General features: G+C 39.0%; 1 protein-coding gene and 1 long non-coding RNA gene across 2 annotated transcripts; both read left to right on the top strand.

The window, feature by feature from the left end:
• Positions 1-13: 13 nt before the first annotated feature.
• Positions 14-4,984, top strand: LOC127059782 (uncharacterized). The gene is made up of 2 exons (XR_007777927.1): positions 14-1,595; positions 3,960-4,984. It is a non-coding gene; the product is annotated as an uncharacterized LOC127059782 (long non-coding RNA).
• A 1,753-nt stretch (positions 4,985-6,737) lies between these two features.
• Positions 6,738-26,395, top strand: KIF11 (kinesin family member 11). Its single transcript, XM_009087283.4, has 22 exons — positions 6,738-6,945; positions 9,643-9,775; positions 9,877-9,974; positions 10,056-10,134; positions 10,465-10,650; positions 10,732-10,856; positions 12,231-12,321; positions 12,578-12,820; positions 12,933-13,028; positions 13,650-13,738; positions 14,240-14,327; positions 15,092-15,280; positions 16,442-16,649; positions 16,897-17,069; positions 17,347-17,469; positions 18,508-18,666; positions 19,064-19,203; positions 19,868-20,147; positions 21,291-21,513; positions 21,733-21,887; positions 22,207-22,323; positions 22,987-26,395. The coding sequence occupies exons 1-22, from the start codon at positions 6,866-6,868 to the stop codon at positions 23,107-23,109; spliced, it is 3,198 nt and encodes a 1,065-aa protein (XP_009085531.2). The 5' UTR covers positions 6,738-6,865; the 3' UTR covers positions 23,110-26,395.
• The last annotated feature ends 855 nt before the right edge of the window (positions 26,396-27,250 follow it).

Below are 27,250 nucleotides of genomic sequence, written 5' to 3'. Positions count from 1 at the left end.
GGGGAGCCGGGGCGACACTCGCCGTGGCGGGGGGGCCGTGCCCGGCGGAGGCGGACGGGGCTGCGGCGCGAAGGGCGGCGGGGCGGCCCCGGGCTGCACCCGCGGAGGGACCTTGTCGCGGCCCGCCCGCTTCCTGGTGGCTGCGCTCCGCGTCCCTGGCGGCGTCCGCCAAGACAAAAGGTAATTAGACGCCTCGTAATTTGAGCACAGTGGGTGCAGTGCCGTCCTGAGAGGCAGAGATTTCGGGTGTCAAAATGCTCCGTCCCCCAGGGAGAGGTTGCCCTCCGGCAGCTCTCCCTCCTTCGGGCGCTCCCCTTGGAGCCCGCTGGCCGCCGCTCACCTGCCGTGGAGCTCTGCGGCCCCGCCGCGCCGGACACAGGACTCGCTTTGCAGGATGCGTTACGCGGTGTAAATGCTGGATAAGGATGAACTTCTGTTATAAACCTGTAGATTTGGGGTTCTAAGGCGACTTTTCTTTCCGTAGTAGATTTCCTTATGGGAAAGTCATGGATGTAGCTGGTTGCTTCAATTCCTTTCTAGCAAAAACAAACCCCCAAATAAAAAAAAAAAAAAAAAAAGTAAAACAGAAATCCAAAACAAATAAACAAAAAAATTCCCCCAAAAAACAACAACAATAACAACAACAAAATCACCACAAAACCAAACAACCAACAAGTCTCCTTCCCCCCCTCCCCCCGCACCCCCAAAAAAAAAAAAAAACAAACAAAAAAAAACCAAAAAACCCAAAACAACCCACTGGTTAAAGTTCTGGTAATATGCTTTGCTCAAATGTGTTTATTTTTCTGTGTCTTATTTTTCAGAGTTATCAGGGGAGAAAAGAAGTAAGACAAAATGTGCTACATTTAATGCCTGATTTTAGCTTCCCCACTGCTTGCCTTCTATAAAAGGCGGTATCTCACAGCTGGAAATTCACAGAATCCTCCTATCACAAAAATGTAGGAAGACATGGCCAGACGAGTTACCTGAGGTAATTTCTGTATCCAAAGATGGAATTTAGGAGGTTTCAAAAGTAATTTTAAACTAGTCAGCTTTGGTTAAAATTGCTGTTAAGAACTGACAGCACACTGTTTCATATGGTCAGCAGAATCAACTGGGAATCAAAAAAATCTGTCAGGGAATTTGGGTAGACATTCATCTGCTGGTTTCCAGGGAGGTCTGTGCTGCTATAGAAATGCTCTTACCCCTACCTGGGCTGCCCAGTTTAAAACATTTGTGCCTACATCAAGTACACCCACACTTCTGGCCTCAGTTTAGATATGGAACTGTCTCTCAACTCATCCTGGTTGGAGCAAGGCATTTGGTAGTTTTCACCTCAATCAACTGTTTGGATTTAGAACTGTGTGGGTGCCTAATTTTAACACAGTATGTTAACTCCTGTGAAAATGTCCTCATGGGATTCTGGTTTGAGGCAGTCTGGATTTTTTCCAGTCCCTAGTGCATGTAAAAGTGAAGACCAAGCTGGACAGAAAGAGGACAGGATAAATGGTGAGCTGGTAAATCTGAATTCCACCCTGTTGCTATTGCCAGTGCGTCAGAGAGGCTCATCCCATGGTGCCTGACAGAAGGACTGCAGGGTGAGTGCCCCTTCACAATCTGTCTCTTCCCTTTCAGGAGCAGCTGGGGGATTAAGAGGTTGTGAATTGGAGTCGTTCTTTTAAATTGAATGTACAGTAGAAATACTTCTGCCTTTGGCTTTAATACAGTTGTCATGTAGGGGTGAATGCTACAGAATTACACAGTTTCAGGCAGTTTACTCTTTTCGGGTCCCATTAGCGAGTTCGTTAGCCTAATGTAGTATATATTTAGCCAGTGCTGGCCTGATCTATATTTAGCTGCTCTAATAAATCCTGCCTTTTCCTATATATCTTGCCTAGTATATACAGGGGCAATCCTGGGAAAGCAAGGTAGACTGTGCCAGCAGGACTCTAGTGGTCCGCTAATACGTGAATCTAAAACAAGCCCTTCTGTTCGTGTGGTGTGATGAAAGATCACACCTCCTCATGCATCTAACATAGCTAGTGCAGCATTGGTATGCAATAGAGGTCACGCCTACTGTACTTTACGCCTATTTTATCCATTGTAAGCTTATTTAGCGGCTGTTCAAAGTCACTGGTGTGTCCTAGTTTAACCCCAGCCGGCAACGAAGGATCAGGCAGCCGTTTCCTCCCCTCCGCCCATCCCGCTGTAATGGGGAGAAGAATCAAAAGTACAACTTGATGGTTGAAATAAGAACCATTATTTTGTTTCAGTTTAGTAACTGAAACAAAATAAATTATAAAAATAATAGTAAATAATTATAGTAATGATGATAAAAAGAAAAAGATAAGCGATGCACAGTACAATTGCTCACCACCTGCTAACCAATGCCAGACCCTGCCCCCAGGCCCGATCAAGCCCGTCTGGGTAATTGGTAATATAAATCCCCAGTTTAAATTCTGGGAATGACATTTTATGGTGTGGAATATTCCTTTGGCCAATTCAAGTCACTTGTCCTGGCTGTGCTCCCTCCCAGCTTTTTTTCCCCCGCACCTCCTCATTGACAGAGAATGAGACACAAGAAAGTCCCTGATGCAGGATAAACACGACTTGGCAACAATCAAGACATGAGTGTGTTACCAACATTATTCTTGTGTTGACAATCCACAACACAGTACTGTGCCGGCTACTGAGAAGAAATTAACTATATTCCAGCCAAAACCAGGACACACTGGTGTTTATTCAAATCAGATTGTGTTCTGATGTTATACTCTGACTCCTCACTATGTCCATTTATACTAGCCAATATTACACTCATACACTGTTTTGGATATCTTTTCCGTGTTTTAAAGATATTTTTAATAGAACACCCTCAACAAAAGTAAAGAGGACTTCCAGTAAAATTCCTTTTTCAGGCTGGTCCTGCAACTAAGATTTCTTCCCTGTGAAACTTTAATTGCTCATAGACAATTGGTGCTTTTGGTCCTGCCTTCTTTATCTGCCCTAGTAGAAAAATAGGTGTTGCCTAAGACCAAATGAGCCTAAGCATAATTTAGAGTAAGTGTGAAAATTATTAAAATACTCCCATGAAAAAACCTTATGAAGTAGCAGTGTAGAGATCCCTCTTCAGGATATGTGACATAAATGTACAGTGAGGGAAAGTGATCTTCAAAGTAGGTAGGTTAAAAATAATTTAGAATGAACCAGTATTTTATGTATGGCCTGAAAGCTGAGACATAATAAGTGTGAAACTCTTAAGTACAGTCTTGTGAGGCTTCTAATGGAAGCATGTCTTTTCCACACAGATAAAATTCTGGACTAAATTTGAATTGTATATAATAGAGCTTTGTAGCAAACTGGCCTCGGGTTGAAAAAAAGGCATAACTCATGATTGTTATTTCCACTCCAAAATAAATAGTGACAATTTCATGACGAGACATATATTAAAAAAAGGAATGTCCATTGGCTGTTCCCAGGATAAAAATACGGAATTAATAAAATTAAATTGATAAAATGATGAAGTTAGAAGATATGAGGCGAAAGATATGTTTCCTGTTGACTTGAGTCAGTGCTGTCAAGTCTGTGTGTTTCCAATCTTCCCATTCATTGTTTCTTTTCTTGTTGTGTAAAGCTTGCCATCCAGCTGCACATCTTAACTGGAAATAGGTAACTGTATGGAAAAGTACTAGCTTAACTCTAAGCTAATCACACAAATGCATACATCCCCTTATATTACTGCTAATTTTTTATTTACAGTGACTATAAAAAGCTATAAAAGTGCTACTGTCTGTGTTGGACAGTGATCTGGCACACATGCCTAAAAAAAAGAACTGTTTTATTCTGTGTATTTTTCTGGTTAGTTGAAACCAGTTCTGGTTTTAATCCTGTTATATGCATTAAGTCCTTATTTTTTAACAATAATGTAGTTATTTTATTGCATTTTCTCTGTTCTTTTAACATAGTTTAACTATGTCTTTTGACATAGTTATCCTTTTACCTTGACTGGAGGGAAATCCTGTCCTCAGCTGAGAATATACCAGTACTCTCAGAGAGTAAGTCCTTTTTGTTTAACTTACTGTATGTGGACAACACAGAGTTTAGAATATTACTGGCCAACTGGTCAAGCTGTTCAAAGAATAGAATTTGCCTGATGTCACTGATAGTATTAAATATTAAACTCTCCACATGCTCAATACAGGTGATACATTGTGTAGCATGTTGGCAATCAAATCAGGTATTACTAAGCCTTGAAGAAGTCTCACCCAGCCTTATAATTTGTATTAATTATATCTCTCCATTATTATACCTTATATAACCTTTCTTCATTCGTAGGTAATCATGTTCCATGTAAACAATTTTACTACTTTTCAGGCCTCCATACCTACCATTCCCCAGGTGATCTGATACAGGCTCTAGGAAAACAGTGTTTGTTTTGTCTGTGAATATCACTGTAATTTGGTGACACTTTGTTTGCAAGCCTTAGTTCAATATTATCCTTCTTGATCCATATGTGGGGATTAATACCTCTTCTGAAATTGCTACATTTGCTGTTGTGTGTGTTATTAAATAATTTAGGATTCTTAATGTCTTTGTCTCTCTTTAAACAAAATAAAATATTTGTCACAGATGAACTACCTGTCTTCTTAAAGGTCATTCTCCCAATGACTGTTAAGACTGTGGCCTAAATATTCTTGTTTTCTTTTTGTCATATTTATCTTTATTGTTTATGAAATGTTACTCCATGTTACCCAGTTTGTGTTTATAGTGTATTAGTATAATTAGGCTCTACCTAGTCTAAGAAAAAGTACAACCTATGCTATAAACTGACCTTGTAAAACAGGCTTGCAGCCAATAATCTGTATGCTTTTCTTAAGCTAACTTGATCACCAGAAATACATGTTTTCCACCTTACCACTGCTATAGCAAAGGTAGCTATCGGCCAACTTTAACTTTCAGTAATCAAATAAATTCTTATTGTTTTAATGCAGATTTGAATGATTTCTTCTGTGTCCGTCAGAGATGTTATATTTTCAGGAAAAATAATGACTTTCATACTAGAAATTAACAAAAACACAGAGGAGGAATTGGAGGAATTCTTGTGTTCCAGTGCTGCCTTCTTTTGTGTGATCCATATGAAGGAGTATAGAGTAAAAGGTAAATATTTAGATTATTTGCATACTTGCATTTGACTTTTCAGTCCAGCAGTAGCTACTACACAACTGTCAGTACAAATGATTTTTGCTGTTAGCATAGATGGTACACAAAAAAGCAAATAACGAAGGTAGTCTCAATATGTTTGCTGTGGATTATATTTATTTTCCTGTTTGGTTAAATCTTTACTTAGCTGAAGCAAAATGTGTTGTTGTGATTCTTAGTGTTCATTGTTTGCTCTTTGTACCTAATGTAAGATTGATTGGCTCTGTTCTAAACCTTCAGATAAATGGTAGAGGAGCATAATGGGATGTTGCTTCATATCACTGTCAGGAAAATTACTGCAAGCCTTATGGGAGAGGATTCATTTGTTATTAACTTTAAGAACACATGGAGGAAAGAAAAAAGCAGCTAACTTTAGGGGGGGGAAAGGGTGTGGATACCTACAAAATTATATAGATGGGCAATCTAAATTTCAGAAATTGTGAAGGCCCTAGAACAAGAGCAAAGCACTGTAGCACTGCAGGCTGTAAAAGGTAGATGACAGTCTGTAGGAGCCAGTACAGATTTAACAAAAAAAGCACATCAGACAAGTCTAATTTCCTCTAACATCCGCTTCTTCCCCTCTACCTAGAAGACCTCTTATCCTGTCATGGATCTCCACCTAGCACAGCATTTAATAGTGCCTCTGAGGAAGCTGTCACAGGGAAGCCAGGGTGACATAAATGGCAAAGTGGCTCACATGATGTAGTTTCAAGTACAAGGATGGATGTGGCGCACCGTGGTGCTTTGTCCTGAACCTGTAACTACTTATTTTCATTCTTACTTAAAATTTCCCCACTACTCGATGAGGCAATACCGACCTGTAAACACGTGGAAAGTTAAGCGTGGCATTCAGACCAACATGGACGAGTTGTGCTGGAGACCTGCCTGAGCTGAAGCACGCACAAGGCACAGAGGGACCAGAGCAGAGCTCTGCAGGCATGGCCAGAAGTGTACAGCTGGGAGTAGGGTCTGCCTGGCAACCTGCACCGGAACACCTCTGGCCAAGGGGACAGCCGGGGCCCTGCTGAGAATGGTGAGCGCTGTGCCCCCCTGGGTAAATAGAAACCTGGGCATTGTTTTAAACAGGCCAAGTAACACTACAATTCCATACGGCATTGGCGAGGTCTGTTTATTTGTCGTGATGTTTAAGGAAGTCGTGGGCCAGCTGGAGAGCTAGGTGGGACAGAAGAACGGATGGCCGAAGGGCTTGACCTGTGAGAAAGGGCTATATGGATTACGTGACTGTAGAAGATTGGTGGCAGGCGAGGAGTTTGGCTGCCCCCAGACCGTTGGGTGTCAGCGGCAGCCGCAGAGAAGGCCAGACATTGTCCTGCTGGCCCCTCGCGGTACTGGCGGCGCAGATGAGCCGTACAGTAAATACGGGTGGACATCAGGTAGCGCATCACGGACGAGCGGCAGCGGCAGCACAGGGGTTCGGGGGGCGCGGTCCTGTCTAACCCACCGCCCTCACAGGGGCGGAGCGGGACGAGACGGGACTGGGCAGCGCTGCGGCGCGCGCCACCCCCAGGATTTGAAATCCCGTCCCGTGGTGCCCCGGGACTGCCGCTGATTGGCCAGGCCGGGCCGTGCGCTGTTCAAAGTGGCGTTGGCGCGCGCGGCCGAACCGAGTCCCGGCTCCGCGGTAGCGCTTCGCTGCTGGCCTCGTCCCGCCATGGCTTCCTTCAGCTCACAGGGCGGCGGCACCAAGAAGGAGGAGAAGGGCAAGAACATCCAGGTGGTGGTGCGGTGCAGGTAAGCGCGGCAGCTCTTCTCTGGGCGAGCGTTGGGGGCCGCTCCGCGGGCAAGCCCCGGGGAGGTCCCGCGTTGGTGTCTCCGGGACTCGGGCCCAGACGTTCTGTGCTCCGTGGCCCGGGCAGCCTGCGAGGCCGGCGGGCCGAGGCCGCCGCCGTGCGACAGGCACTGTGCAGCTGTATCTCTGCCGGGCCGCTGTGTGCGGCTGCCGATACCTGCTCCGGGGGATCGCTGTGTCCCGCCGGAGGAATCGCGGCGAGGGAGCCACCCCCTTACCCCTGAGCGGCCTTGGCACCGCGCTGGGAGCTGCCTGTCCGCAGAAGTAAGGCTGTTATGAGCGATTTTTTATAGCTTAAAAAGGCAAAAAGCTGCAGTTCCTGATCTTTATTCATTGCACACCCAGTATGAAGCTGCCTTGGAAGCTCAAGAAGAGCTACGCAGAATTAGTATGATATTCGAGACACACAAAAACCCAGGCTGAGTTTTGCCCTTCTGTGAGCTCCTGTGGGAAGTCGCTAAGCTTTGACAGCTAGAAATGTTGCTACTCCCACTGTGGTGTATCTGTCACATAACATAACTTCATTGATGCAGACTTTACAGGGAACAAACAATGGGATGGGGGTCTGCTGCTGAATTAAAAATGATCAAATGTCTTGGTTGATGAGATGAATTTACTTCTTGGTATGAAATGGTAAATTTCATGTGCTATAAAATTAGGTTCTCTTTGTAATTCTGAGGTGGTTTTAAAGGATTGTTTACTAATCCTAGGTCTTAAATAATAAAGCATTGTATGTTAAAACTGTAGTATTGGTAATATATTATGTATAGTGTTTAAATTACCTTTAGAAGTTGGGATTTTTTTTATCTCTCTTAATTGTTCTGGAATAGCTTTATCAAGTATTAATATCTATTTTAACTAAATATGATGCTCACTAGGAAAGTAGCATTAGGACTGTCCATACTGGAGTTCTGCTTTTGTTGTAGCTCACAGATTAATTGCTTTGTCAAGAGTTAGTTTCTAACCTCTTAAAAGTTCCTTGCCTGCTCATGCCTTTGTAGAGTTTTTTTTAATAGCTTCAGTTTATTTGAGCTAGTAAATGTTTCTTCCACCTTTCTTTTTTCTTCTGCATCCAATCAGATTGTCCTTATCTTACAGATATGAAGGTAGATGCTACTGTGTTCTTTGTCCTGATTTTTTCCCAAAACCTGATCGATCTGAGCATATAACAAATCTTTTCAAGCAGCATGTTTACTGAGCTTTGGTAAAACATGAATTTGGAAACTCAAAGTTAGCATCCGTTAGCATTGTTAATATGTATAACGTGCTTCATACCGATGGGGATGAACTTGAGATCAAATGTCTCCATGTCACACCAAGCAGCTGCTTGTGTAGTGGTGATGGTGATGATCTGTACTCCTGCTTCAGTCCAGTCCAGTTTCCCCTAATATCACAGCTGTGGGCTCTTGTTTCTCCTGCCATGGCCTGCTTCAGTGTTTCATGGTTACACAGCAGAATGTGTTCATTGTTCTGTTACTTTCAAAGTCATGAGCCTGAAGCTGTGACTTGCTCCTCTGCAGAAGATTTTAGTGATCTTGTGTTGTCATTAGTCGATCTTGCACCCAAGTGTCCCATGGTCTGTTTAGAATCTGACACTTCAGCCTCAGTGATGTATAGAGGGAGAAATGTTAGCCACAAGGCTCAGGAAACTCGAGGTGCCATGTGCTTGTGGTTTTCCTGAGTTTTGTTTTGCTTCTTAAACATTATAATTGAAAGAGTATCTGAAGTGTCTCTTGTGTTAAGATATTTTAAAGAGTACAAGATTGTAGAAGTTATATTTTCGAGCTGACTGCTCAGGTCACTTATATAGCTACCATAGACATTCAGTGCAGTAGCCTACTAAATGAAGAATAAAACAGGATTTAATGCTTTTTAGGGCATTTCCATGCATTTCAGGAGACATAGTGGCAAATGTCACCTTTAAGGAAAATGGTGTGCACAAAGTTTGAATTAACTTAGTGGTGAAACCAGATGCTCACTATAAAGTTCAAAAAATTTTATTGTCACTCTATTAAACCTTTTACTATTACTTCTTAATTCCCCCCCAAAACTGATGTTTTGTCTGTCTTATTAAATACTATGCAGGTGCATCAGTATTAGAAAGGTTCTGGTGTTGCTGCTTACTGTCCTGCAATTAGCAGGATCTCTTGGTATTTTTGGTGCTTTACAGTGTTGTGTTATCAGCATTTGATTCACTATTGTGTTAACTTGCATGTACTAAGTGGTTGGTTTTTTTTGTTTTGTTTTGGGGTTTTTTTAAGGCTCTTATTTAGACAGTTGTTGGGTATGTTTAATTTCTACCCCCTGCAATTGAACGTGTTCTGATGCCTGTTAGCTATGTACATATCTATAAGATCTTGAAAGTGGTTATAGGCCTGTTAAAAATATGTATGTAACAAACAAAAAGCTATGGATGCCTGAGTTGTCTCCCAGTGGAAAAAAGGAGAAACAGGGTCTGTAAACTGCCAAATTGCAGCATTTTCTCTTGAACAATTATTCAACAGATAAAGTTAAAAACTGGGGGTTTTGCCCAGTTTTACTATTCTAGATCCTTAAACTGAGTGACATTACTGCTTCATCTATTTGTGTTATTGTTAGCAATAATTTCAATCCAATATTTCTGACTCCTGTCCTTTTAGGCCTTTTAATGCCTCAGAACTTAAAGTGAGCTCCTACGCTGTTGTAGACTGTGATCAAGCAAGAAAGGAAGTCAGTGTCCGCACTGGAGGAGTGACAGATAAGTTATCAAGAAAGACTTACACGTTTGATATGGTTAGTAACCACTTGGGGACTTCCAGAAACAAGCTAGTACTTAGTGTGATGTTATACATTATTGTATGGCTGAATGGGATGTGTTGTCTTTGTGCCAATAGGTTTTTGGAGCTCAGGCAAAGCAGATTGATGTATACCGGAGTGTTGTGTGTCCCATTTTGGATGAAGTTATTATGGGCTACAACTGTACAGTGTTTGCGTAAGTAAGCCAATAATTACTGTTGGGAAAATATATTTGTATTTTAGTTTCTTGTTTACATTTTTATTTTTATTCTCACAGTTATGGCCAAACTGGCACTGGCAAGACCTTCACAATGGAAGGGGAGCGGTCACCCAATGAAGAATATACTTGGGAAGAGGTATATTATCACATTTGAGATTTCTCTTGTCTGTACTGTAGTTCAAAGCTGGAAACTGCAGCAGTCTAAAGAAAATCAAAAGTTGATGCCTTTCAAATTCCGAAGCTGACTTTACTTAAGTGTTTGTAAATTAACAAATAATCTCATTAATTTATATGAAAAGGACAACTTAACATCTTTAATGTATTGCACTCAACTCTTGGTGACTTTTATATGAAAGGTCATCTTTATTCTTATTTATATCCAGTAAGACTGTTTAGTTGAAACCCTACCCCTAGCTCCAAGTCTCTTTCAGTACATTTATAAATTAAATTTCTTTTTAATGTATAGGATCCACTAGCAGGTATCATACCCCGTACATTGCATCAAATATTTGAAAAACTCACAGAGAATGGGACTGAATTTTCAGTGAAAGTCTCTCTTTTGGAAATCTATAATGAGGAGCTTTTTGATCTTCTGAATCCTACTCCTGATGTTGGAGAAAGACTGCAGATGTTTGATGACCCTCGAAACAAGGTTAGTGCTTCAAAATTTATTGTCTCGAGGCTTTCAGGATTGTTGAGAGATGTATAATAAGCATGTATTAATTTCTGACAGAGGGGTGTAATTATTAAAGGCTTGGAAGAAGTAACTGTACACAACAAAAATCAAGTTTACCAAATCCTGGAAAGGGGTGCAGCCAAAAGAACAACTGCAGCTACTTACATGAATGCATATTCCAGGTAAAAATCTTCCCCATTTCAGAAACCTTGTTTTCTTCTTTCTTAAACAGAATCTTACTGAAGAAATAAGCAGCTAGTGCAAACATGACATTGTGTCTATCGAAGTGCAGACCATCAAATGTGGGTTAGAAAGCCCCAGAGTTACAATATCTTCCTTACCACATGCTGTGGGATGATTGCAATAGGTGGTGCATGAAGGGGTGTCATGGTTTAGCCCCAGCCAGCTTCTGTAAAATTTGCAAATTAGGTTGTGGGAACTGGGGATAAAATTCAATGGCAATAAAGGCTGCTTCATATGGTTGCAGGTCATAGAATGTAATAGGGACATCTGGGTCAGAAACAGCATTCTTTTTATTACTGCTTTCACATTCTTGAGCTGCAGATGTGAATTCTATATCACTGAACAAGTAGTGATCCAGTGCTGCAACAGTAAGGAATGTACCCTGTCTGTATCGTATTTTAATTTCAAGATATACTGAGCGTGTCTGTCTACTGGTGGAAGGAAATGGGTATTTTCTACCACTGATTGGAGCACAGAACTCATTTTGTCTGAGATTCTAGGGAATTTTGGAAATTGATGTGCCTGAGGTGTTGTTTTATGTATAGTCAAACTGGTGTCATTTGACATCTGTGGCTTTCTATGTATGTCAGCTTCTTGTAGTAAAAACTTATTAAAGGAATAAACTCAACCTAAAATCATTATTTTTATGGGAGTGGTGAAACACTGGAACATGTTGACCAGAGAAATTGTGAGTGCTCCATCCCTAGAAGTGTCCAGGCCCATGTTGGATGGGGCTTTGAGCAGCCTGGTCTAGTGGAAGGCGTCCTTGCCCATGGTAGGGAAGTTGGAGCTCAGTGCAGCCATTCCATGATTCTATGATCTTAAACTGTATTACTATTTTTGATTGAAAAAATTAATTGAACTTCTAAATTTTTAATATTGTATTCAACTAGTTGCTAAATTTTTTTAGCCTACCAAAAAAAAAGTTATGTTTCTTAATCTCACATTCCCTGAAACTTTTCTTAGCATAAGGACTGAAAAAATCTGCAAGTCAGTTTTCATGTGATGCTTGTGAGTTGAGAATACTCAAATGTAAGCAAAACCAAGGCATTTCTCTTGCTTTGCCTTGAAATAAGAGAAAAACTATAGGATTGAATGAGTCAAATGTCAATCAGTTGCTTTATCACTGGTTTTACATATTCATATACACACACACAAAATTATACTTAGCAGAATAACTTTGTGTATTGAAAATGTAATTTGTAGTTCATGGGCTAAATGTATTCTCTATAAAGAGCACAGAACTTGCAGCAGTCATATAACAACTAGATATTTGGCTTTAATGGAACATCTGAAACTGGTTTCTTTTGCAGCCGTTCCCACTCTGTGTTTTCAATTACCATCCATATGAAAGAAACAACGGTAGATGGAGAAGAACTTGTTAAAATTGGAAAGCTAAACTTGGTAAGTATTTGAACTAAGTGTCATTGATAGAATTTTAGCCATGTACTAGAGTTGATTAGAGTTTTTTCCTGATTAAGGGAAAAATTATTGCTCACATAAAGTGATGTGAAGTATGTTTGTCACTCTGAAAAATATCAGTCCCATTTGTCACCCCAGTGTCTCCTGAAAAACTGGCAAGCTCTTTTAAGTGTTCTGCAAGACTTTGGGGCAAGCATTCTTCAGGGTGATTGAGACAGAAGCATAACCTGCCTTTCAGGTTGATCTTGCAGGAAGTGAAAATATTGGTCGATCTGGGGCTGTTGACAAAAGAGCTCGTGAAGCTGGAAATATCAACCAATCTCTGCTGACACTTGGAAGAGTTATTACTGCTCTAGTGGAGAGAGCCCCTCATATTCCATACAGGGAATCTAAACTCACAAGAATTCTTCAAGACTCTCTTGGAGGACGGACAAAAACATCAATAATTGCCACAATTTCACCTGCATCTGTAAATCTTGAGGTAAATTTAAAGTCTGAAAAGCTATTCCTAAGATAAGTAATATATTTTGCTTATGATACAAAAATATGAGTAATTCATCATCTTGACCTAGTTTTACATCTCTTTTTCACAGGAAACATTGAGTACACTGGAATATGCCCATAGAGCAAAGAACATCATGAACAAGCCTGAAGTTAATCAGAAGCTAACAAAAAAAGCTCTTATTAAGGTAACTAGACATAAAATTTTAAAAATGAAGTTACAGGTTAGGCATGACTTCTTGTTAATATAGTCTTTGCTGTGCAGGAGTTATGAGTCTGGGATAAACTGTAACTTGTAGCAGTGCTTCTCTGAAGTGATTTTAATTAATTAATTGATGATTTTAAACTAAAGCTGCACTTACATAGCCATGGTCCCTGCAGATACTGGCACTGTTAATAAGACTGAAGTTGAACAGAGGGCTATTGCTACTAGCTATGACTGTGGGTATTACATGTTTGCAATTTTGCACTTTCCCTAGAAAGTGCTTGAATTAAAGGGAACTTGTCAGTAAGTACAAGTGAAGAACCAGTGTAAAGTAGCTCTGTCCCTAAGGAAGCTGGGATTCCCATTGTGAGCTGCTAATGCAACCAAGTATGACCTTCAAATGGAAAGTTTCAATGCTGTTCATAAAGCCAATGTTACGAATTTCAATGGTGCTATACTGAACTTAGAACCGAGGTGAAGTGCTTTGCTCTTGTGCTTATGCACCAAGGTAGTGCTCTACAGAAGTTTTGAAGTATCTCTTAAGCTGAATATCAAAACCAGAATAGAAAGGTTCATGTTTACATGTGGTTGTTTCTTTATGCAGGAATACACTGAAGAGATTGAGCGTCTGAAGCGAGATCTTGCTGCTGCTCGAGAGAAAAATGGAGTCTATATTTCTGTTGAAAACTATGAGTATGTCTGGAAAATTTCTATAAAATAATTAGCAACAAATCTCAGATACTGGTACCTATACTTATACAGAAATACTTTCAGATATATTTTTAATCCAGGAAGTTGAAGATAGTTGGGAAAACTTAACTGTTTGGTCAACTTGTTCTTTCAAAATTAATGATTATACAGACATAAAATCTAATAGGCCTGCACTGAGGAATTTATGTATGTGTGGAACTTACCATAAGCATTAGCCAGCATGCAGATTTACACATGCAGCCTTTTTTTTTTCCAGTGGAAGCTAATACAGGAAAGTAAACCTGACATACTTAACTTCACTTTTAATAGGGCTAGTTTGCACAGAAAGTTTACAATGGAAATTTGCCCTAAATCTTCTCTGCCTTAAGTGAAACTTACTTGCTATTCATATAGAATTTTCCAGAATTACTGAAAATGTAGTGTAAATCTTGAAACTATCTCTTACTTGACTAATTTTTTCATTTATTTTAATCCTTATTTGAGAGCCCTTAATGGAAAGCTGACAGTCCAGGAAGAACAAATTACAGAGTATATTGACAAAATCAGTGTCATGGAGGAAGAACTGAAAAAGGTAAGTGAAGTTTTTCAGCTGTGGCCTAAATCTGCCAAAAAATGGAAGAAATTCATTCCTCCTGTCAAAAGGAGGAAAAAAAGTTTGAAGATTTGTTTTTGTTGTTGTTGGTCTTAAAGTTTCCCAGTTAGTCAAGAATGGAAGCTTCCTAGTCCTTGAAGTTAGGAATTTGAAATAAGGTATATGAAATTGCAGGTTGCACTACTTATTTTTAAAGCTGTTTTCATGTCTATGTTATAATTTTCTTTGCTGAATATTTAGCAAAAAATCTGCTTGTAAAATGATATAATCTCAGTTGACAGGTGTCTATCTGCTTAGGACCAAAGAATGATGATAGAGAGGTCATGAGCTTCCTTTTAACAAATTACACAAAATTGGAGCTCCTTGTTTAAGAGAAATATAGATATTAATTTGCTGGTATATGTAACTCCTCTATGTAATCAGTTTTACTGGCTCTTCTCAGTCTATCTGGTTATGTTTATTCAGTGGGATTCATTTCCTTGTGCTATCATGGTAGTTTGCTCTTATGTTTTGAGAGGGGAAGTAACAAGCTGTGAGAATGGTGTTGGCTTGATATTTTCAGTGATTATAAAGACTATACAAACCTGTAGTTTAGGTTTAAGACCAGAGTCCTACAGCTGAAGTTACATTGCTAGATGACAATTTGCCTTCTGTCATTCTAATGTAATTTGAGAGATGTGAAATGAGACTATCACATTTATAAAAAGTGGTGTTACCTTTTTGATGATTGTCTTCCTATTTAGGTCACTGAACTATTCAGAGTCAGTAAAAATGAACTTGAACAGTGTAAAACAGATTTGCAGATCAAGGAGAAAGAACTGGAAGAAACACAGAAAGATCTGCAAGAAACCAAAGTTCAGCTGGCTGAAGAAGAATATGTGGTTTCAGTTTTGGAAAATACTGAACAAAAGCTTCATGGCACAGCTAGCCAGGTTGTCACAGTTCTTGTACCTAATGTAAAACAGCTTCCTATCTTTGGGAGTTTCATGGGCTGTTCAAGGAAATCAATTGTTGCTAAAGTGTGATGTCAGTGAGACAAGACCTGAATTTAAGATGGAAAACTAGGGTTAGATTGCAGGACTTTCTCTGTGGTAGTATTGTCAGTTGACTGCTAAACATTCTGGTTCGTCTGGAAGTAACTTTCCCTCAGGCCGGTTTGTCATGGGAGTTCCAGTGGTTTGCAGTATCAACTATCATGAGGTTTTTTGCAGAATAAGTAGTTTTCTTTCAAAATCTTATGACTGGTCCTGCAAAACAGTAAGTTATACATACCTGAAAGACTTGGTCTAGTGGAATATGTCCCTGCCCATGGTAGGAGGTTTGGAACTAAATGGTTGTCTATGTCCCTACCAACCCAAACCATTCTATGAACTGGGATAGGAAAACAGCAAAAAGCTTTGAATAATGTTGTCCTGTCACCTCTGTGTTTTAGGGTATGGCTTTGATGTGTTTGTAGATTAGTCGAAATTATCAAAACAGACTTGAGGTAGGGAGAGAGTGTGTCCTGCTATTTAAACTGCAAAGTGATGAAACCTGTATCTTCAGGCACCATGACAATTTCTTTCTGTTTGGATTCCTGTAAGAGTAGGAGGGAATGCCTGGTTTTTACATGTGGGTTGTAGAGTGTTTGAGACAAATAGGTACAGAAATTACTTATGCTCACTACAAACCAGGACTCCACTATTTGTATGAATTCTAAATTATTTATCACAGGACTAGTACTAAAAACCTCTTGCTTTAGTACTATATTAAAGAACGTATTTACTGTCAGATTGTTCAGAAAAAAGTTGGAAGTGCTCAGGTATTTTTCATATAAATAACTTTATTCCTTAAATACTGAGGAAGTGATTTATTAATGTTTTGGTTTTAAAGCAAAACAAATGGTCTCTATTTGGTAACTTTTTCCCATGTTCTTAAAGCATAAATGACATAACCCAGGGTCCAGAACAGTTGTCGTTTGATGGTGTAAAGGGAAATACCTGTCTTCCTAGAGAGATAACTTCTTATACTCAGAACTGTTACTGCCTTTCCTTATATAATATATGCTTGACTTCTTCTTTAAAGACTTACTAAGATAACTTTTAAAATTCTAGTTACTAAGTACAGTTGAAGAAACTACAAGAGATGTGTCTGGGCTCCATGCAAAACTGGACCGTAAGAGGGCTGTTGATCAGCACAATGCTGTTGTCCAGAATACATTTGCAGGACAAATGAATGCTTCATTCAGCAAAATACAAGATTCAATTACTGAAAACAGTTTGAAGCAGCAACAGATGTTGACATATTACACAGATTTTATAGGTAAGTGTAATACCTGTAATAGTAGTCATCCTGTAGTAATCTCAAACACCACTTCCTAAAATGTATCTGTTTTAGGAAAGAGGTGCCTTTATTTAAGTGACATAATGATTACAGTTGCACTAGTAGTGATGTGTCTGGGATGATCCATAGCCTTCCTGTAAGGGCAATAAAGTGATGCGTAATAAAAAGAGTTCCTATCTTGCAAGAGAATTTTTAAAAAGTTTGTAACTCTGGATTTCTTTTGCAGGTGGCCTCCTGTCTACCAGTTCTTCTACAGCAGATAGTCTTGCATCAGTTGTCTCAGCATCTTTTGCCTCTCTCAAAGAACTGGTGTCTACTGAAGTTTCTCACATGGCTGAAAAAATAACACAGCATGAGACTCTATCACTTGATTGTAAAGCAGAGCTGCTGAGATTAATTGTTAGTACATTTGCATACTCCTACTTGAATATTTGAAACTGATTTTGATCAAAAGGGGTTCTATAAATGTATAGCATTTTTCTGGTGCTTTTTGCCTGTATCTGCTTCACCACCTGACCGTGATTGTCTCTCCCATGTCAGCCCAACAAGCTGTAATGTACTAAATAGCATATACTGCCATAATAGAGCACATGGATATGTACATGGTAACTTACAAATGTAGATGAAGGAACAGCCATGTTCTGGTTTAATGTTTTTTTTTTTTTCGTCTTCCTAGGAAGAGCATGAAACTGGATTAGGAAGAGCAGTAAATAGCTTGACACCAATGGTAGAATTTGTCTTGGGGTTAAATTGTCAGTTCCAGAGTAACATGAAGAAATATTTTGCTGTGGCTGACCAGGTAATGCATGTAACCTGCCTCTTTGCCTTGTGCTCTTCTCTTCTAATTTAATTTACAGATAATATGTTTGTTGTTTTTCTGCAGTATGTCAGAGTGTTTCCACTTCTTGTCTGGCCTTTTCCCCATTATCTTGTCCTATGAGTTCTGTCTTTTAACTTTCTTTCAGACTTTTTTCCTCTCCTGGGTGTGGTAAATTTGCTTGTTCTCTATATTGGCACAACTGCTTGCTTAAATGCCACAGTAGAATGGCAAAAACACAGATGCTAAATATTTATGTAACAAATATTTGATGATGCAGAGGGAGAGTATATTAAATTTATTTCAGAAATCTAAAAAAAAAAAAAAACAAAAACCAAGCAAACAAACAAAAACAACAACAACAAAAAAAAAACCTTAGGCAAGTCCTACCACTCCAAAAATTTTCTGTCTTCATGCCAGACTTTTTCTATAGTCCCTTTGTTTCCTGGGGAATGGGATGCTTTATCTTGTTAACAACCATAAGTGCAAACAATACTGCACTTATTGAAGTCTTTTGCTTCAAGTTAGAGTTCTAGTCTATCTCGTGATACTTGTGAAGAACTGTGGCACTTTTTTTTCTCCCCCCCTCTCTTTTTTTGTCAAATACAAGTCTTGGTTTCTGGTGACCTGTTTCTTTTACTGTAACATTTTCCCCTCCTGTCAATTATAGCTCATGAGAAATCAGCTCCCCTTGTCTGGAAGCTTTTTATTGGTTTTCAGACTTAGGCAGCAGATAGTCTGTGGCTTATAAGTTGTTGCTGTTCCTTATCTACTTTCCTATTTTGTTTACCTTGCATGTCAAATTTTGTGTTTGGAATAGCCCCCACATTAAGTTCCAGTCTCAAACTTTAGATTGTTTCAAGTGTGATTGTCTGCCTTTTATGCTCAATACTTTATTAATGCCTTTTCACAATTTCCTTGGGGTAGTGTTTGTTTGTTTCTATGTCAGTCATGCTAGGGAAAAATACCAGTTTCTTAAATCAAGATATAAAAATAAGTGAAACTTTTTTTTTTTTTAAGATGGAGGACCATAAAAAAGAAATGGATACCTTCTTTGGAGATCTTTTTCTTACTCTGAAAAAAATACAGGAACAAACAGCCAGTGGCTTTGCTCAGCTGCAGCATAATTGTGACAGCTTAAAAGAAGAAGTGGAAATGACGAGGTTGGCACATAGAAAGGTATCCTTAGAGTAAGAAAATATCTGAATACCAAGTGTGTTTTCTTGCTTTGATTTAAACTCTTATGTGGTAGTAAACCATTGTACTTGTTTCAGAAAAAATGTTAGGAGGACAGTGACTTGATCCTAATTCTATTCAGCTTTTGTTAGGCTGCTTTAAGTAGTTTATGTAGGAATGTATCAAAAACTCCCTTCCCCTTGCTGTATATCCAGTATATGTGCATTTACATATGTCTCCAAAAAGAAAGTGTCTGTATCTTCACTACACAAAAATTGTACCTTCTGCTTTAGAATTGCAAATGCCTTTTCTGCATTTTTAATTCAGGCATTCAAGGACCCTATCAGACTGTTAACAAGTGCAGAATTAACAGTGAAACTTGTGGTAATTTTCTTGATAGAGTGCAGCCGAATTGATGTCTTTACTGCAAAGCCAGCTCGACCTTTTTGCTCAGGAGACTCAGAAAAACCTAACTGATGTACTCACAAGAAATGGAAGCCTGAAGACCACCATCACTGCTATGCAAGAAAACGTTCACCTGTAAGGGGCGCATTCTTTTTGCTGTACACTTATGCAAGATAAACTATATATGAAGAGACCTTCAAAATTGGATGCTCTCCATATTTATGTGCTTATAAAGCCTGCTGGGCTTTATGTTAGAGCTGGGTTCTGCCACAGAGTGTAGATCATAGGCCTTTCCCTAGAGTAAACAGTAGTTCTAAAAGGCTTGCCCTTGAACTTGTCTCCTGAGCATGTTGTGATAAGAAAGTATCATTTTGGGAGCAATATGCCAAGGAGTGTCCCTCAGTGTCTGGACTTCAGAAAATATTATAAATGCTTAGGTTGAAGACAGATAATAATGCTTGCAACAGATACATTATCTGTTGCAAGCTATCTGTTGCAATATGTTTCATTCAATTGCAGACTGAATAACTAAGGTCTTGCTGAAGTTGTTTTTAGTTTGTGGTTAGGGTCTTTCTGTTCTCTTTTAGGTTTTTTTTGTTTGGTGGGGGTTTTGTTTGTTTTTTTAGCAAACCTACTGCTGTAAGTGCTGTAAATTTACTAAGTAGAATAACAATATTATAATTAACTGGTTTGATAGAACTGTGCTATTTCACTGGCTCTGGTTTCATATTTCTAAAAGTATACTGTGTTAAAATCTACCTTTCACAATCTCTAAATTCTTACAAATATGTTGTTGCAGGAAAACTACGGACTTAGTCAGCAGTACAAATTCCAATCACAGCAAATTTACTGCATCTCTGGATAATTTCTCTCAAGAGCTCAGGAGCTTAAATGCTGAAAGCAAGGCAATGCTGGAAGAATCCAATGACCACTGCCAACATCTTCTCACCAATCTCAAAAATGTGTCTCAGCATACCAGTAAATGGGGTGAATTTACAACTGCTCAAATGGTCAACTTTACTAATCAGCACCTGTTATCATTCAAGGATGAGAAACAGCAACTTCAGTATTTACAAAAGGTACTTATTGTCATTTGTAGTCTAATGCAACATCCTGAGACAAACTTTACTGCAGAATTTGTAAAGGGGAGAAAAAAGTTCTAGTCAAAACAAAACTATGATTTTTTTTTTTTTTAATAGCAGGCTCATGTTACTGAGCTTGAGAAGATGTAATTAGAGGAAATCAAAAGCCTAAATTAAGAGGAAGACTTTGAACTTCAAGTGCCCATAACCTCAAAAAATGGTGTCATGGCTAATGCCATACAACTGACTTGTACATGTAATCTGAGTGTTTTACATCATCTTGGTGGTGTTTAATTCTAAAGCTTTCTCTACACTACTGTCCTTGGGAGATGCACAGTGATCAAATGCAGGCTATTTTCTGGAGGATGCAAATGACTTTATTGGTTAGATTGAATCAATATGGGAAAAAGTATTCCTTTTAAGTATATACCAATTCTGGTCTCTTATCTAAGAGTTTGTCTCTCATGTTTTTGTTTGTTGTTTTTTTTTTTTTTTTTCATTTCTATCACAAATTTCACATCCACCCTGGTTTTATTGTTCTAATAGGCAATAAAACAGGCAAATCCATTATTTTGCAAACTTTCAGAAGGAAAAACTCAACTAGAAACTTCCTTCACACAGAATATTCTGAGTTGGAAGGGATCTACAAGCATTGAGTCCAACTCTAAACTAAAAGCATTTGTTGTCTCAAGACCCCTCTGTGTCTGTTGCATCTGCTGAACACTTCAGGAGTTTCATTTCAACAGGAATGGCTGAAAACACAATTTCCTTTTCCCATACAAATGCATAAAGGTTCTACTACTTGTAGGATGTTCATATTCAGGTGAATATCCTAATTCTGTGCAGGGTTTGTGCATAGAAGCACGAGGAGTCTGCTCTGAGCCCAGATGGCATCATCTTTTTATTCTTGTGACTAGCTTTCTAAAGTGATCGTACTTTCTAAGAAACTGACTCTTCTGAAGATAGCTCTCAAAAAGAGAGTGTAAAACTGGCACTGAAACTTCTCATTTTGAGGTCTCAGTTGTTTCGTTTCAGGTCACGTCACTAATCATGCACCACATCTTAGGAAAGAGGCCATAGTCTTACCTTTCCTGTTAACTTGGTGTTTTTAGTTGGGTTGGTTTTTTGTTTCATTTTCAGAAAAATGAAGAAAATTGTGATAAAGCAATAGCTGAAATTGCTGACCACATTGGCATACAAAAGGCTGCTGAGGAGAAGGTGCTAAATGGCCTTCTGGATCAGATAAAGGTGGATCAGGAGGTACTTGTGGAGCAGAAGCTGGCACTTAAGGAAGAAGCACAGCATGGACTGATGCAGGTTAATGGTTTCCTGCAAGAGGATCTCAAAGTGGATGTTCCAACAGGTACTTAATCAGGTCAGGGGCAGAATGGTCTTAAAGAAAACAACTTGAGTTGCAGAATTCTTAAGTGAAGGTTAATGGAGTCCTGGCATCCTTACACCTTTAAAGATGTATGCAAAGAATGGTGTGTGTGAACAAGGCATGATTTCTGTAATGAGTTGATGTAAAATTGAGGACCTGAAATTAAAGCAAACACTGAAAAGTGTATCATCTTCATTAAAGGGACAACTCCACAGAGAAAAGATTACTTCTATCCTGTCACACTTGTGAGAACAGAGCCCCGGCAGCTACTTCTGGAGCAACTAAGGCAAAAGCAACCAAATCTTGATGCTATGCTAAGCAGTGTGGTAAAGGAGATGGAGGATAGTGCAGCTGAGGTATGTATATAAATGGCAAATGAGGCTCTTGAATGAATATTTCACATCTTTGAGGTTTGTCCAGGCCCTTTTGGAGAGCTGACTGGAACCCCAGGGCTGTTGTAGCCTTTGTGTTTTACATTGTACTTGGACTCAAGTGTGCTGAGCTTTTGACAAAAACCATCTCTTGAAAAATAAGTAATGATATTAATAATTTAGATTTCTTTCTTGTTTTTCAAAAATAGAAGTTCCATGTCTTTTATAGATCTGATAATTCTTAATACATTCATTAAGGAAATTCAGACATTAAATACATCTTTCTGGAAAACTTCTGTTTTAGGACCTGTTGGAAGAGGAAGGAGAGTTGCAAGAACCCAGTGAAAGCCTTGCTTGTGACAAATACTTAATGGATACAAATGTGTATTGCCACACAAATGGTGGCATTCCTTTTTTCCAGGTAACTTCCCCAGATAAGCAAAACAGCTGTGTATTTGGGAAGAAATATTACTGTTCCATAGCAGTGCTGTAGTTTCAAGTCATTTCTTACATTTTAGGGTAGTCTCACAACTTGTTCAAATCCTGTAGATAATGCTTTGTTAACCTTGTGCTAAAGTATCAGCAGATTCTGATAGCAGTTAATAGTTCATAAAATAGTGCAGATTTCTGACAAGCTGGACAGACAGCTGAAAACTCCTCAGCAAATAACTTCATAAATAAAATTGTCATAATTTGCTAGACATGTGTTAATGGAAGAGTTGAAAGCACATAGAGTATTTTCTTAGAGGCTTGACAGCAATACTGGCATTCTTAAGTCTTCACGGGGTTGAGTTTTTTACTTACTTGCTTCTGACCCTTTTGCTCTACCAATGTATCAATGTAAACTTCTTAGTATACTAATCTAGGGGAGAGCATATTTTCTTGTTGTGTACCCTTTAAAAATAGCTCCTGAGCTTCTGTAGGTCTACAGTCAATCTCTTGAGTAAATGCAACATATCAGGAACATTTTTCTGGAGTTGCATTAGGTTTTTTTCTCAGAACACTATGTACTGCATTGCACATGAGCAGAAGTCTTTGATTTCTTTGTATTCTCTTAACATTGGGTATTTTCTTTAAATCCCAGCACAAACGAAGTCTCAAAAAGGGTAAAGAGAACAAATCTGCAGCTCCAGTGGAGAACAAAATGGAGGATATGACAGAAGCGTTTCTTCAGAAATCTAAGCATCCTTTAAGATTGCTGAACTAAGATATATCCTCTGCAGATCCCTGTTTTCAGATATTTCTATCTTACTGTCTTACTGAGCCACACCTTTTTTTGGTATTCTCAGTGTCTCTATGTAGTGATATAGTGATGCAAAGTTGAATCAAAATATTTACCTGCTCAGTCTCATGCCTTGGTTCCATTTTTATATGTTGCAGCTTGTGAAGTTTTGAGGAAAAAAAAACCCCTGCAGATCGTGGTGCTGTTATGTTATATATATATATATATGGTCAAGTAAGAAATTATCTGTTTCTCAGTAGATCTAAAATACCAGAAAGGGATGTGGAAATATGCTTTGCCAGCATTATGAGTTAGCATTTTATGTATTAATTAGCTGTAAATAAGTGTTCTGGTTTCATACCTGCTTTTTATTCCATTCCTTTGTTTTTTATTGTGATACTTCAAATAAATTAATGCATCGAAAATAAATGTACAAGCACCTCGCTCAGAGTAAAACTTACCTAATTTTCTTATGGTGCCAGGTTTAGTTTAGCTAAAATGTTATCAGCTATATCATCAGTCTTGTGCTGTCACAAGAGGATGGTTCTCTCCCTTGTTTCACAGAAGTCAATAGTTTTATTTCAGTGCCTCTTCATTCTGTGAAGTCTTACTGCTGGGTCTTGGGCTTTTTGTTTGTTTAAACCTCACTGTTCTTCCTCTTAACTTGCAGATGCAATTTCTGGCACCTAAAACTTAATGGGCTTGATTCTCCAGACTCTAGGTTCCATTTTCTTGTACTATATATGCCTGTTAACACTGACTAGATACATAAACTTCCACAGTGGTTTAAGAAATCCTTTATTAACTAAAAATCAACCCCAAAGGCTGATCCTAAAGCTGTATTGAATAGCCTAAGCTAAGTTGGGAGAGGCTTGCACAAGCCTTTCACCCTACTACATTTTCCCTGTGGAGTTGACAGGATTAGTATGAACAAACAAACTGGAATAGCCAGTAACAGCAGGCTTACATCCACAAAATCATGGCATAGTTTGTGTTCCCTGTCTTTATCCTCTTTGAAAATCTCTGCCTTGCCTGTTTGGTTCCTGCTGCATGGGGACAGCCTGCTTTCCTTAGCAGCTGTATGAATTTCAGGGGCTACTTCACACTTTCCCTTTTTCTAAAGTAGCCCTCAAAGTCGTGTTGTCCTTTGTTTGCAATACTGGCAGTGATCTACTGATCATTGTTCCATTGGCCCAGGTCTCTGGAGGCCACACCGAAGCTGAATAGGATGAAAAAATCTGGATGCAGAACATGATGTCCTGGTTTCCCTGTCTGTGCCTCCTCTCCCACTAGATGGCCCCAACACTAAAGTTTGTTCTGAGCTCAGGTGCTGGCTGCTAGACAGGACTTGGAAATATGGCTTTTGCCAAGCTTTTCCTCAAGCATCTTAAAAAAGTTTCAAAATCTAATATTGAATTTATGCTTCCATATGGAGAATTCTACACTCAAGCTTCAGTTGGGGCTTGCTTTATGAGGAGCTACATTTGTATAAAAGATGATCTAGTGCATGTCTGCATTACTGCTGGGCCACTTGACTGTCCTGGTGACCAAATTCTTGTCCTGACCTGCTCTCTGTTCCCCACCACATGGGCATTGCCCAAAGCAGAAAGCAGCAATAATTTGCTTTGGTGTATTGTATGGTGTATGACAAGGAGAAAAGAGGGGTAAGAAAAACAAAGCAATAGTTGTTTCTTGTGTGCACTGATTGTAATCACAGATCTTACCCAAAGGGAAGAAATGGCACTGTCCAGATGAACTTGCTGCTGGTTAGATTTTATTCTGTGTAAGGCATCTTTACAAGAAGGATACAAAGCCATTTCCATGGAACAGTTAGCCAGGTCACCCACACTGGCTCAAGCCAGCTGAGCATGAGGGAGAGTTGTAGTGACTGGGGCTCCAGTGTATGGCCATGTTCTAATTAATCTAATTAGTACTGTTTGGATTCTAGATTAATGCTCAAATGAGCTCTTGATTTAACAACAAACTTAGATAGAATGTGGGGAAGTGAAATAAGGAAAAATAAGTTTAAATGCATGTGAAGGATGAAATACAAACAGTAAGAGAGCCACAAGAAGCACAGACAATTAAAAGTCACCAACTTCCTTTTCAAGTGAAAAATGAGCGGCCAGGAGGAAAGGGAAAGGAAACTTCCTGCTTCCTCCTGGAAATCAGGGAGCTGCAGCACTTGCTGCATCAGACTTGTTGGGGGATGCAATGTTTATTTGAAGAGAGAAAAGACTGAGCTGACTGGCTGCTATTGATGACTGCCTTTATTTTGGGAATCAAACAATTGCATGGGGCTAGAGAGGAGTGAGGAGAAGGTGCAGAGTTGCTAGACTGCTTTTCTTTTTTCTGTTAGGTGTCAGTCAGCATTGCAATTAGCTGTTAAAAGGGTAGAGGAAACAAGAGGAAGCCTTTAACTCTTAAGAGTGATAAAAGAAAAAAAATTAATCCAGGAAGAACTGGAAAAATAAAGTTAAAATTCCTTTTTCATCAAAAAGAGATTTAAGGGGGAAAAAGAAAATTCTAATGTTTGAGAGCATTAAAAACAGGAAAATAAGTATATTCGCTATGTATTTTAAAATTTATGCATTTTAAACAAGTGTTTACAACCATTTGACTACTATTTTTTTTCATTCCCTGTTACAAACTACTTTTTATAGTATAGGGCAATGCTCTATAAACTGCACGCCCACCCATGCAGTTACTGTATAAAGGGAAACACCAGTAAATCATGCTGTGCTTTGCATTCACAGGCTTTCAGTGACAGGGTTCTATAGGTGAGGTGCAGACCACCTAGCAAAGCAGGCTGTCCTTGGAGGGTGAGCACGAGCTCCATCCAAGCAGCATTGCTGTGCTCAATCTTGAAATCATTAAAAGTAGGAGCACAGTGAATGCACTGAAGTGAATGTTTACCTTTCTGTGTTTCTGGTCTATTTCTATGCTTCCGCTATACTCTCTGGCTCCCTAGAAAAGGGTCTAGCTACCAATAGGAGGGCATGGTTAGAGAGCTGCACAAGTGCTCTTCAGACAGATAAAAAGGAGCAAATGCTTGGTCTAGCAGTCTCTCATCAGGGAAGAGGTTAGAAATAAGCTGCTTCATTTATATTTGGTCTGAAAATTGTACAATTTTGCCAGCTTTCTACAGCTTTATGAGATGATTGTCAGCTTCTAGGTGGCACGAAATTAAATTTTGTAAAATACTGGAAGTTAACTGGATTGCTTTCTTTTTTTTTCCAAAATAATAAACCTTTATAAATATCCCCTTGAATTCCTTAGTTACACTTGAAATGCTTTTGTTACTCTTGGCCTGTTTATAATCTAATCATTGTACTTCAGAGAATGAAGCACAGTGACCAAAACTTTGAACTTGATAAGTGCATTTCCTTCATTAAAAATTATCAAATAAAGGAATTAAATAAACAGAAATATCACATAAAAGTACACTCAATTTTTTCAGAGCTTCTCAGTTCTTGTCAACATATATATACATAACATTTTATTCTGAGAATTTCCAGAGCACTAAAGCTACTTTTTTTAGTGATAAGGAATTTTTATTGCCAGAGGTTAAAGATTTTTTTTCCATAATTAACATGGAAGCTTTGTGAAGCAAAATATAACAACAAGCAGGAACTAATATGTGCTTTTTTAGCATTTTTAAAACACATTAAGTACATGGTAAGATACTTCTCTTCCTCCATTCAAGTAATAATAATGACTGGTGCTTCTCCAAGGGTTGATTTCCCACTGTACAAGTCCAGTCTTGCTAATTCTGCTGCAATCACTTGACTTAAAGTAGTAAGATGAAGGATCAGAATCTCCATTTTCCAAAGTACACACTGAGAGTGAAAATGATGCCTAAAATCCCACAAAACAATCAAAGGCCCAGTTAGGTCTCTATGGCCAAAAGATTCCATGGTATTTGGAAGGATTTGTCTGGGCAAGGGGGGGAAGTAGTTTTCATGCCTAGTTCTGTATGCTCTTTTACAGGTGCTTCAAGCATACCTACTTCTCCTCCTTTGTAAAATGACTTTGGGATCTTTCAGGATTGGTGTGAAGTTATTGTTCTGCTCTTAAAAACTAGACCCAAATTCAGCTGAAGCTTAGCGCTGCCTGCAGTGGCCAC

This window comes from Serinus canaria, chromosome 6 (assembly GCF_022539315.1).
Source record: "Serinus canaria isolate serCan28SL12 chromosome 6, serCan2020, whole genome shotgun sequence".
NCBI lineage: Eukaryota > Metazoa > Chordata > Aves > Passeriformes > Fringillidae > Serinus > Serinus canaria.
The sequence above is the reverse complement of the archived record's forward strand: the minus strand, read 5'-3'. Positions and strand labels throughout refer to the sequence as shown.